General features: G+C 40.7%; 1 protein-coding gene across 6 annotated transcripts in view; it reads left to right on the top strand.

The window, feature by feature from the left end:
* Positions 1-2,086: 2,086 nt before the first annotated feature.
* Positions 2,087-12,821, top strand: part of TCF12 (transcription factor 12) — a 397,887-nt gene continuing 387,152 nt past the window's right edge. Inside the window, exons 1-3 of one of the 6 annotated variants that reach the window (XM_055437091.2) lie at positions 2,087-2,421; positions 3,405-3,501; positions 4,418-4,490. In XM_055437091.2, coding sequence (XP_055293066.1) covers positions 3,427-3,501; positions 4,418-4,490 — 148 coding nt within the window. In that variant the 5' untranslated portion in view covers positions 2,087-2,421; positions 3,405-3,426. Of the gene's footprint in view, positions 2,422-3,404; positions 3,502-4,417; positions 4,491-12,821 lie in introns of those variants that run through there. The other 5 variants (XM_055437093.2, XM_055437090.2, XM_055437092.2 and 2 more) reach the window with 5 other exon arrangements.

The raw sequence follows: 12,821 nt of genomic DNA on the forward strand, positions 1-12,821 counted from the left end.
GGAAAATAAACTATGTAACAATATGGGTCATAATAGATATGAAAAACTTTACCAGTCAGTCCCTCAAAGGAGTGAGGGAGCCTTCACGACTGAGGGTTTGAGCAGTGATTTCGTCTTCTAAATTAGTTGTATGAGAAGGATGAGAAGAAACTGGCTCTTCTTTTCTCTTGAAAATAGCATAAACCCTTGAATGGGATTACATGCTTTCTCCTCTCCTGAAGAGCTCGTTTCATTTTTACCACTGAGACTATTTCTGATGGAATGAAGCCTAACAGTTCTAATTAGACTTCTCTTCTTGATGTTTCAGTTCAGTTAGGTCTTTGCTAAAAAAAATGGCCCTTGGGCCTTATATTGCTTAGAACATATTAGATTACAAATAGCAGAGTACTCTCACCCTGTTGGTTCCATTAATGATGGTAGACCTGGGTTCAGAAGCTGTGATCAGAGACTCAGAAACATAACCGAAACGTATCTTTCTCTGTTTATGCTTTCTCCACATCTACTTTATTTTCACCTGGCAGGAACTGCTGGTTGGAAGATGGCGGTCCAAAGTCCAGGAGTTCCTTTTTTTTTTTTCCCCCATAAAATATGCTGGTGATATTCCTTCACATTTTGGGGTTGCTTTTAAATGCTCCTGGATTTGTTGAGTACACGCAGAAACAGGAGGTTGCCTTTGAAGTTCTCTTGGAATATGAAACAAACACTCTCCCTGAAGCCCCCAGCAATGGCCCAAATTGTGTCATGCACATTGCAACCAGTAACTGCAGCAGGGAATGGAACTATGCTAAGTTATTTAGGTTGGAATTTTGCTAATTTGCTTACACTGGAACCACATTCTATAGTAGACAGCTAGGCCAGGGATGTGACGCTAAGCAGCAGGGTTGTTGTTTACCCAGATAAGGGGGAGTAGATACAGGAGAGGTTACAGAATCTGGCACAAATGCAGTGTGGCAGATGACAACGTCATGGAAACCCTTACCCTCAAGCTATAACTGCCTTCTTCCGCTAGACAGCTCTATTTGTAATAATGCATAGTAATCTCGTATCTGCAACTGAGTCTATCTTCTTGTTTCCATGAAAACCTGGCCTCCAAAGGCTCCTTCTTGCCTTCATGGTGTTGGCTGCATTTTTCAGTGTTACTCTAGTTATGTCTTCTTTCCTCACTGTTTCTTCTGCCAGGGCCTTACTGGTTTTTACTGAACTCACTGACCAAAGAGTCAAACCCTGGCTGATTTTGGAGAAAACCTTACTTTGATATCCGAATGGAAAGAAATTGAGGTTTAGTTATTTTGTCGTCTTTCTACTCCGTTTGGGGTTCTTCAGGCCAAGTTCAGTACTTGCGCCAAGACTGCGGCTGTGCGACAGAACCTACCTGGGCCGTCTCTAAAACGAAGGGACTGGCTTGATCCATTACAAAAACTCTTCTTGCGGCGCGATCCGGTAGTCTTGATTGGAAATCGGATAGGAAAAGAGGACTGCAGACGTGGAAGCTTGAGTGAGTGGAGTGTTTGGAAACCTGAACCCCACGCTGCTTTGTGTGGTTTTGGTCTTGCCTCTTCTGCATTCCGCCCACAAACGAATTTGACCACCAGTACCTACTCCAAGAGCCCGCCAAGGTGGCCGGTCTTTCTTCTCCACGCACTCATCTTCCGCGGCGAGCCCTGCGCTGCCTCCTGGGGCCAGAGCCTCCGGGCTGGGCCAAGCCTGGCGTCCGGCGTCCAGCGCGGCTTGCTCCGGAAAGCCTTTCAGGATTCTTGCGGCCTCGGGCTAGGTGGCCTCGGCCGCGGATCCAGATGCGCCCGCTGTTCCGTCTCCGCCGCTCCGCTTCGGGAAGAGACAGGCCAGAGCAGAACGGGCTGGGGGAGGCGCCACGGCGGCTGCCGCCCATCTCCCGAGGGCCCGACCAGGCTTCCTCGCAGGCGGCCCGGCCCTGCCTCACGGGGTGCTTGCGCGTGCCTCCCGCCCCGCCCCACCCGCCCCGGGCCGCCTCACCCCACCGCCGGCTTTGTCAGCCAGCCGCGCGGCGGCCCCTCCCCGTTCCCGTCGGCTCCTCCCCGCCCCCTCCGCTGGCCCCACTTCCTCGGCGCAGGCGGAGGGAGCGGGACGGGGACGAAGGGGTTAACCCGAGGCTCTTCCCGGCGCGGAGGGATCCGGAGCCGAGCCGAGCGCGGTGCTGAGGCTGCCTCAGCGAAAAAAATGTCCGCCTGAGGAGACCCACAAGTTCTATTCGGGGGGACCGCCAGCCCGCCCCGGGAGGAAGGGGCGGCCAGGCCCGAAAGCCGCCTCCCCGGCCCGGATCCGAGAGCTCGCGCGGGGCAAAGTGAGCCGAAGCGCCGGGCGGTGCAAGGGGAAGCCCGAGCCCGCTCTCCCGGCCAAAGTGAACTTTAATCGAGGTGGTTGGATGCGGAGACGGGGCGGCAGGTAATTGCGGGCCGGCGAGCGGGAGGGGGACGCCGTGGCGGGGCTGGGGGCTGCGGGGCGCCGCCGCGTCCCGGCCGGAGCAGAGGCGCCCCCGGCCCGCGCCCCAGCTCCGCACCCCTTTGTACAGAAGCGAACCCGGGGTCCCCTCCAAGTTGGGGAGCGGAGTGGGGGTGGAGGCGAGAGTCGCGGACGGCCAGGCCCGCGGGCGGCGCGCTCGGCCTGCGCGCCCGGCTCAGCGCTCGGCAGGGGCTCCCGGGCGCGCGGGAGAGCGGGCTCTTCGGCTACCGAGCCAGGCTCATTGTTAAGCAGCTCCGGGGTCGGCCGTCCGCAGGCAGGGCAGCAAAAGTGGGAGGAGGCCGAGCCGGGGGAGGAGGACGCCGGGCGAGAGCGGGATAGTTGTCGGTGTTTCTGTTTTCTTTTTAAAAACGCCTCTGGGACGCGCGGGGGATGCGCTCCGACCCCCGGGGCCCGCGGGGGACGTCCGGGTGGCGGCGGCAACAGACGCGGGCCTGCGTGCGGCGCGTTCCCTGCAACTTGTCAGTTCTATTGTTGCAGAGCCAGTGAGTGACTTCGCTACCCCCCTCGCCGCCGTTCCGCTCGCTGGATGCCCAATCGTCCCTCACCCCGCCCCTCGAGACCCCCGCCCCGGCCGGGCCCCGCGCGTCGGGCACCGGGCGGCGGCGGCGCGGGGGAGGGGGCGCCGGGGAGGGGGCAGGACGAGCTCGGAAACTTGCGGGAGAGGTGGCGAGTTGCGGGAGCCCCCGCCTCGCTCCCGGGCCGGGCCGGGAAACGCGTGGATTCGCGGACCCGTGCGGGCGCCGGGCTCTCCTGCCGCCTGCCCGCGCGGCGGTGGGGAACGAGGGTATTGGAAGTCAGACTGGCGCTCTTCCTCTTCCTCAGCGCCCCTTTCCATCCCCGAACACACTTTGGGCCTCGGCGGTCTCTGGCTTGTCTCTTAGCTGACCCTCTTTTCTCTGCCTTAGGACCTGTTAAAAGTGACCGAAGATGAATCCCCAGCAGCAGCGCATGGCCGCTATAGGGACCGACAAGGAGCTGAGCGACCTGCTGGACTTCAGTGCGGTATGGAGCTTTCCGCGGCATCTTGGGGTTCTGCTGAGGTTTACAGAAAAAGAAAAGGGGCAGAGCGACGTGGAGACTAAGCAGCGTGAACTCCATCTGCTTTGAGCAGTAGTTCTCAGGGCTGGAGTCCAACTCCCCCAAGTTGGACACCTGAACTTTGATGTAATGTCTAGACTTGCAGATTTAAAACTTTAATGCCAGAGGGGGTCACTTGATTTAACCAGTGAAAAGGAGAACAACTTAATCTTGAGCTTTGGTTGAGTCACCCTCTGACCCTGATGGTTATTAGGGATTTTGAACTTCATGTGAAAAAAGAAAATTGTTTTTTTTTTCTTCAACACTCCTAACCATTTACTTTCCCAAGATGTGGTATAGTTTATGGTACCTGAACGATGTCAGTTACAAGAAGCTAGTCAAGGACTAAAATTCCCAGCCTTTTGGATTGAACCCTCTTAAGATAAATGTGTATGGACTTTACACGTGTATGTGTGTGTAAATGTATACATATTATAAGAATTGTATGTGTGTATATATGTTTGAAATTTTTTTAACACAGGGGAAAATATCACCTGAAATCAAAGAGCCTATTGCCCTTATTTCTAACGGGTTGAATTCGTTTATTAATTGCTTTTACAAAATGAAGATCATTGACCAACACTTACCGTTTAAACTTAGTAATCTTAGAATCTCTCATACAAGTGACTGGATTTTCAGAACAGAAAATTGCCAGTATTTCCAAACAGTGTGAGGAAATAGTATCACCAAGTGTGTTTGCCTCTCTGAATCTGAATGTTTATCTCCATTTTTAACTTCTTTCTGAAATACAGTAACTGATTGATAACACTTGATGAACTTCTGTTTGCAAGGAGTCTAGCAGAATTTCAGGACTAATAGAAACGTTTGGGTTATTTTGCAGATGTTTTCCCCACCTGTTAATAGTGGGAAAACCAGACCAACGACACTGGGAAGCAGTCAGTTCAGCGGATCAGGTAAAATCATGTCTAAAATCAGAAACTCATATGTTGGTGTTATGATATGTTTATGTAGAAAAATATGAAGTATTTTAGTGTTTTTCTTTATGCCATTCTTTAGCGTTTAGTTAAAACCGTCAACAAAAACAGCAAGCCCCAAATGTGAGCTGTAGATCTAAGGATCCATTGACATTTCTTTGAGAATTTCAGTGTGAATTTTAAAAATTTTCTTTTCTCTGAATTTTTAAGTTGAAAATCATCTTGTTTGAGTACAGGGGATTGCATCATGCTTCTGTATTTAGAAAAGTACAAGAAGAAAATGCTCTTTGGTCTATGTGTGTTGTTTTTTTGTGTATACATGTATGTGTGTATTTTAAAATTTTCCTAAATTTTAGCCCATTAGCATCGTTAAACCTTTGGAAATAAAGACTTGGTAAAATAATATGACTTAAAATAGGTGTATGAAAACTGAAATTGAGTCAAGCAATAATTAGTAAGAATTATTTTAAAAGATGGCTATTCCTTTGGAAGTCTGCAGGAAATGAACAATTTTGTAGACAGTTTTTAAAATGTTGTTGTAAATGAATAGAAAGTTAGATTTACTTTCAAATAACATAGAAATCTGTCCTACATTCACATTACAGTAGGATAACATTTAGAATAAGTTAAATTCCTACTCCTCTGGTAGTGCTTTGCTCTTTAAATTTACCTCCTGTATATTTATAACTGCTCTGCTCCATTATTAACATTTATCCCGTATTTCTTAAGAATGCATTTTTTTCCTTTATACTCATAATTTAAAAAAATAAATGTTTCAGAAGCAAGGTTCATTCTAGTGTAGAAAAGCTATAATTTTCTGTTTAACTTAGATTATTCCTTAGCGCTCAGAGATGAGAAAAAAATAACGAAAGCCAAGACAGCATCATCCTAAGAAAACCAACTATCAAATCTATAGGCTGAAACGCAATATATTTCTGTTTTACTGTTGCTTTTTTCTTTCCCCTAATAAAATGAGTCGATTTCTTAAACATGAAAGCAAAACATCAGAAATGGTTAATTTCATAACCAGTTTAACCCTTTATACCACTTTACATTAAAAAAAGTTTCTATTTAAAAATCATACACTACTTGAATTTACTAAAATTCATTTTTAATTATGAAATTACAACCTAAAGGGAAAATATAGCATGTTTTACATCTCAAGTAAAATAAAAATGTTTTGGATTTTAAATATTCTAAAGACTAATATTATTCTTAATCAAAAGAATATCATAAAATGTCAGCCAAACCTCAGCTCTTCTCCCACCTCTATCTGTCGATTGGTAATTGCTTGGAAAGTCATTGTTTTTTTGGGTTGGAAAGAGAAAATTATTTGTTAATATAGAAGAAAGCTGTCTTCTCTTTCTTTACTACTGTTTTGAGTACCTGTCAGTTTTTGCAGTTGATAGACTCAAGAACTTTGACACTTACTTTGTTGACTACGTAGTAGATGCTTAGTATATTTCATTAAATGAGTAATGATATTGCTGTTTCAGATTGGCTTGAATTGTAGAATATATATGTAACAGACGTTGATGTCAGGGACATGAGCTTCAGAAATTTGCTATTAGAAATACTTTTCTGTTTTTGGAATAATGTCAACTATGTATTTTTTTTTTTACTTTTTAAAATTAAAAAGTATGGTGACTTGATGTGTATTACTAGCATGGCATTGGAGCAGTTGTGGGTCCTTTTTGTAGCATGCATTGTACAAAGAAAAAATTATTTTTCTACATTGTAGAAGTGTTCATAATATTGGTTTCTTTGGAGCAGGAAATTTTAAGTTTTAAAACTGATAGGTTTTGTATCCATTGAAAACGAACTTAAATGTTTTTCTGTGTGGTGTTTTTTAAAATCAGGAAAAAATTGTAATTAAAAAAAGCTGTGACCTTTAGTAATTTTGAGTGGATTTAGCCTTGGGGATAGGGGAAATTGCAAAGCAATTATTTTATGTGAAAGTATACTGGTAGTTATGGCCTTATAGCCATTTCTTATCTTAAAGGAAATGTTTAAAAGAAATTGGTATGACAGTATTGTTTTATTTATGTATTTTATTGACACTTTAATAATCTTCTGTCCTGATGTCAAAGGATATGTAATACATCCTAATGACTGATTATTTGCAGTGTATAAGGAGCTAAAGATCTGACTTTCCTTCTGAAGACATGACTTAAAGACTAATTACGTTGTTTTTAAAATAACATTTGTAAAATCCCAAGGCTTTGGCCTCATGAAAACTGTAAGTGATTAGTATAATTTCCCTTATTGATTGTCCTTTTTGATGCTGACTTAATTTCACTGTAAATGCTATAGTATGTGATGTTATTTTAAAATCTTATTCTGAATGGAAAATATAACTTGTATGATAGCTGACACTATCAAGTCAAAAGCTGACACTATCAAAAGTGGAAAAGGTTAAGGTATATTTCCTATTACTTATTTGTCTTGACAATAAGTAATATGTCAAAAAATATGGCAATAAAAATTAGTCATAATTTTTATTTTTTCAGCAAGGGTGTTAATTTTCTTTGCATTATAATAAGACCAAACATGTCCACTTGATAGGATAGATTCTCTGAGGTATTCTTATGGTGACCTTGAGAGAGGGGCTTCTTTCTGTAAGAGTCAAAGGTGATGTACTTTATAGGACAACACTGTCCTATTAGAGGAAAGCTTGTTGAAAGGATTGACAAAGTGGAAATAGTTCAGTGTTTAAATCCACTCTCCCCTGCAACTTTAGGTCTTGAGTGTGTAGAACTAAATTGTAATATTGAGCTTAGATTTTAGTGGTTTAAATAGTCACATGATAGCTGAAAGATTTCCTTTGTTAGTTTTTGAATCCAAGTCATAAGACTTGCCTGAAGGAAGTGGGATATATTTGTTTTGTAAGCAACCTATACATATTGAATTTGTCTCTTATATTTCTATCTAGAAAGTTATTTTAGCTAGCAAGTAAAGCTTTCACTTTTCTTTGTTCAAATCAGACTTTTCTAACACTATAAATTTCTTCTTGCTGAAGGTTTTTGGAAAAAATTACAAGAACTATTTTTCTAGCTCTTAATTTTTAAGAGGGATGCAGGTTTTAATTTTTTTGGGGGGTATTTTCATATGTACATACAGATTTTTTGAAAATATCGATATGGGGCAGAAGAATGAATTCTCATTAAATTTCTCCTCAGTTTTTTAAATTAAACTTTTTGTTTTGAGATAATTTTGATTCATACGCAGTTGTGAGAAACAATATAGAGATCCTACTTGCGCTTTACCATGCTTCTCACAATGGTAACATCTTGTAAAACTATGGTACAATATCACAGCTGGGTTTCTGACAGTGATAAAGTCAAGATGTAAGAGCAGGTTCATCATCACAAAGATTCCTGAGGTCCTGATATTTCCCTAATGTAGCTTTACCTATTTTTAAAGTAATTTGAAAAGAAAACAAGGGGAAAATTAGTCAGTACTTACTCACAGATTGCCACAGCATTATTCACAATATCAAAAAAGAGAACACCGAAGTTTTACCAATGTATTTTTTAACTGAATTGTAAATATAAGTAGGAATGGTAATTTTAAATAGAGGCGAAACTAGGTTTGGGTTTTTCACTTAAGGTATAAACTTATGAGTAGGGTATGTTTCATATTGAGTACCTATCAGTATTGAAATTTGTTGACTGCAGTGTGTAGTAATACAGACTTACTCAAATTTAATACTGCTATTTGGATCACTGAGCCATGTTAGCTGTAATGATGAGTTAAAGTAACTGCAGAGTCAACAGGCATATGAAGAAAAACACAGTATTTTAGGATAAATATAGTCTATTGTTAAGTGGCTTATTTAAAGTAGAAGTTAAATAGTAAAGGAATTTTTTTTAGAGAATCTGTATGTGAAAATATAATCTTAGAAAACAGAAAAATTAGATTCAAGATTATAACCATGAGTATTGTTTGTTTTTAGGAGCAGTTCATATAGAGTTATTTTAAGTAGTCATGGCTTATAATGGATTTGAAAAGCAGTTTGATTAGGTCACAGTATTTTAGAGGCTTGGTTTTACATTGAGCCATACCTTTGATTAATTATTATTTCTGTTTTCATTGTTTAAATACAGATTCAACTTTCTGTCTTTTATGCTGTCTTTTGGTTTATGTTTTTATTTGAGTTTTAAAATCATTCTCTTGGATAGGAAGATAAAAAAGATGAAGATTGCTGTTATTTAGTTACTAAGTTGTGTCTGACTCTTTTGTGACCCCATGGACTGTAGTCTACCAGGCTCCTCTATCCATGTGATTTCCCAGGCAAGAATACTGGAGTGGGTTGCCATTTCCTTCTCCAGGGAATCTTCCCAACCCAGGGAGCCAACACGGGGAGCAAATCTGTGTCTTCCGCATTAGCAGGCGGATTCTTTACCATTGAGTCACCAGGAAAGCCCAAAGATGAAGATACTCAACTTTAAATTTAAACACAATTGTCTTCATTTTCACATTTTAGATTTAATGGGGCTATATACAGTAATTTCTTTTTTTATATGTATATTCTTTTTATTTTTTTTAAATAATTTTTTAAAAGTATTTATATATTTGGGCATTTGGTCTTAGTTGCAGCAAGTAGGATCGTCCTTCGTTGTGGTACATGGGCTTCAGAGCACTCTGGCTCAGTAGTTGTGGCTCATAGGCTTATCTGCTCTCTGGCTAGTTCCAGACAAGGGATTGAACCTGGGTCCTCTTCATTGCATGGCATAGTCTTAACCACTGGACCATCAGGGAAATCCCAGTAATTTCTTATTAAAGCCAAATAGTCTTTTTTGTTCTTGAACAATTGATAATCATGTGTGGAATGTCATTGTCTGTCTAGTGTTGTCAAAGACTGGAATGACTTTCCACAAAAGAGTAAAATAACATTAGAAAAAGTCTCCTGGAAAAAAAAGTAGTTTCTGGACAGTGTGTGGGATAATTAAAAAAAAAAATCATTTAATAGGACTGCTTCTGGGTATTGCTTGAATATGGTTTTTTGGAAAGAAATGTCAAAATTACGAATCTAATGCTTTTGTGCTTATAGAATAAAATGAAAAGAAGACGGACATTTAAATGTATCAGTTAGAAAGACTTTCTGCTTTGTTAAATAGTTGAGCCATATTTATCTTAGATTTATCAATTAAACCCATATTTATTTAGTATTTGCACAGCTTGGTATTCTAGCTTTTGGGAAGGTGGCAAATGAAGAACGATATAGAGAAAAAGGGGAGGCATTTCATTATCTAGATATATAAGATGTAAAAATATGAGGTAGATAAATATCTGTAACAAAAAATGTCAACAGTTGCACATCAGTGTAGGTTATATTGAGTCCATAAGAATAAGGATGTGCTGAGGAGTGAGGGGACTGGTTTAAAGATAAATCAGAACTGTTGACTTTAAAGGAGATAGAAAAAAAGGAATTAGAGAAGAATTATCCTCCCAAAGGTCCTCCTTCTCATTAACAGAGATCTGGAAATAGGAGGCTTGCTTCAAGGGCCTGTGTATACACAATTCAGGGAAAGAGAAACTGATTTTTATTGATGACAATTCGTGTACTCCTAGAGGAGCTCATGTTTATATACTGCATGGGTTCAAATTAACCATTGCTGTTTATGAGCTGGTGATCTTGGGTACGTTTCTTACCCTTTTTATGCTTCTGTTTCTTAACCTGTAAAAGCCTCATGAGTTGTTACGAGTGTTAACTGAGTTTATAGAATTAAAGCTCTAGGAACAGTATCTGGCACATAGTGAACTGTGGTGAAGTGAATTGTTAGTGGTGAGGCAATAAAATAAGGAAAGCATTTATTTCCTCAGGAGGCTATTGTGCTAATCTCTCGTATAAATTAAATTTGGACCTGTTATTAGTATAGGAAGTGGGAAGGAGAAATACCACAAGAAAATAAAGGATTGACAGAATTTGAAGGATTGAATTTCTGTAGGTAAGAGAAATGACTTTTGCAGTTCTGGTAAAACTGGAAGATTGTTGTGCTGGAAGAAAAAAAAAGGTGATATGTTTTGAGCATTTTAAATTTCACATGACCTGGGACTCTTGCTAATTTGGGGATTTATGAGAAAAGAGTGCTGCAGGATGAGTTAAAGATTTTGGTTTTAAAAAAGCTATTTTCTGCCTATAATATTAATACATAATCATCATTGAAAAAAGTTAGAAAAAGCAACAGGTGGGGAAAGACATTCATTATTTTACTATTGAGCAGATTTTACAGTTTGATTTATTTCCTTCTAGTCTTTTTCTCCCCTGTTGTATGTTTGCAACTTTGGAGGTTTCATTTCTTGTCCTGCTTTTTTATTTCACATGATGTTATGAACATTATCTCATATTCTTAAAGATTCTTCATTTAGTTCAGTCGCTCAGTTGTGTTCAACTCTTGCAACCCCATGGACTGCAGCACATCAGGCTTCCCCGTACATCACCAACTCCTGCAGCTTGCTCAAACTCTTGTCCATCGAGTCGGTGATGCCATCCAACCATCTCATCCTCTGTTCTCCCCATCTTCATCTGCCCTCAGTCTTTCTCAGCATCAGCATCTTTTCCAGTGAGTCAGTTCTTCACATCAGGTGGCCAAAGTATTGGAGTTTCAACTTCAGCATCAGTCCTTTCAATGAATGTTCAGGACTGATTTCCTTTAGGGTTGACTGGATTGATCTCCTTGCAGTCCAAGGGACTTTCAAGAGTATTCTCCAATACCACAGTTCAAAAGCATCAAAAAAGTTTCTTCATGTGCTCCCTTAAAAATTGTTGTATTATTACATGGGATGGATACAGTATAACTTATCAAATCATTTCTCTTACTGCTTGATACTTAGAGAGTCTGTTGATTTGCTTCTTGGTACTATAAAAAATATGATAGTGAATACATTTTTGTACATCCATACATTTTTATCTACATTTCAGTTTCCTGTGGCTAGGAAGTGGAGATTTTGGGTTTTGTTCCTACAAGTTATAATTAAAGCTAATTGAGTGAGTGTATACCCTAGGGAAAGGTCAAGGATTAATGTTAATGGTGGAGTTAAATATATAAAATTAGTTACTTTGGTTGATTATTTATTACTTTATAGATGGAGTGTTTGATGACATTTGGTGCAGATTTGTGTTTGTATATTATTTGATTGTGTGGTGACTGGAGGGAATTCTTGTCATTCTTTGAGCTATGCTTGTTGAAATGGAGTGGAATCTAGTTGGATTCTATACATTTCTGATATGTCTACTGTTTGTTCTATGTTTTTTGTTATTTTTGGGTACAAAAGCATCCAAGTATTACTTTGTGCATTCCATCTTTCAAGTTGTGTAAAGTTCTTCACTTTTTTCCTCTGATGATGGAGTGGAGTGAGTCGGCATGATTATATTTAATGTAGAAAATGTGAGAGAGCCCTTGAATTCTTGGCTTTTTATAAGAGAGGCAGTGTAGTGCAGTGGGAAGAATTGGTCTCAGGAGCCAGATGACTGGATTGGAACTTATTAGCTGGGCCCTGGGCAAGTCATTTAAATGATCTGAGCATACTTTTTTCCTTTGTGAAGAGTGAGTGATAATGCTTACCTTCAGAATCCATATGAGGATCAAATAAGATCTCTGTATATTGCTTACTACACTATGCAGCTTCAAAAATGGTAGCTGCCATTGTTATGGTACCCTCTTAGGTAATACTAATGTAATGTTAATTATTAATAGTAATAATTATAACCAGTTGTATAGCCAGTGTTTATTGAGCTGTTATCATATGCTGGGTACTATGCTAAGCTGTTGATAGGCATTATCTCATTTTGCTTTGGGTAAAATGAGATATTTATGGTGGTAGATAGGGTGAAGAAATGCCCATCAAGGACAGAATGTCAAAGTTGCTTTTTAGTCCATAAAATTGTACATGGAAGATATCAGGCAGAAGAATAATTTTGAAAGGTAATTGATTTCAGTTCAGTCGCTCAGTCAGTCCCACTCTTTGCGACCCCATGGACTGCAGCATGTGAGGCTTCCCTGTCCATAGCCAACTTGCTAAAACTCATGTCCATCGAGTTGGTGATGCCATCCAACCATCTCATCCTCTGTGATCCCCTTCTCCCACCTTCAGTCTTTCCCAGCATCAGGGTCTTTTCCATTGAGTCAGTTCTTTGCATCAGGTGGCCAAAGTATTGGAGTTTCAGCTTCAGCATCAGTCCTTCCAGTGAATATTCAGGACTGATGTCCTTTAGAATGGACTGGTTGGATCTCCTTATAGTCCAAGGGACTCTCAAGAGTCTTACAGTTCACAGGCATTGATTCTTTGGCGCTCAGCTTTCTTTTT

Source organism: Moschus berezovskii, chromosome 9 (assembly GCF_049115385.1).
Source record: "Moschus berezovskii isolate FMDL1 chromosome 9, NW_MosBer_1.0, whole genome shotgun sequence".
Classification (NCBI taxonomy): Eukaryota; Metazoa; Chordata; class Mammalia; order Artiodactyla; family Moschidae; genus Moschus; species Moschus berezovskii.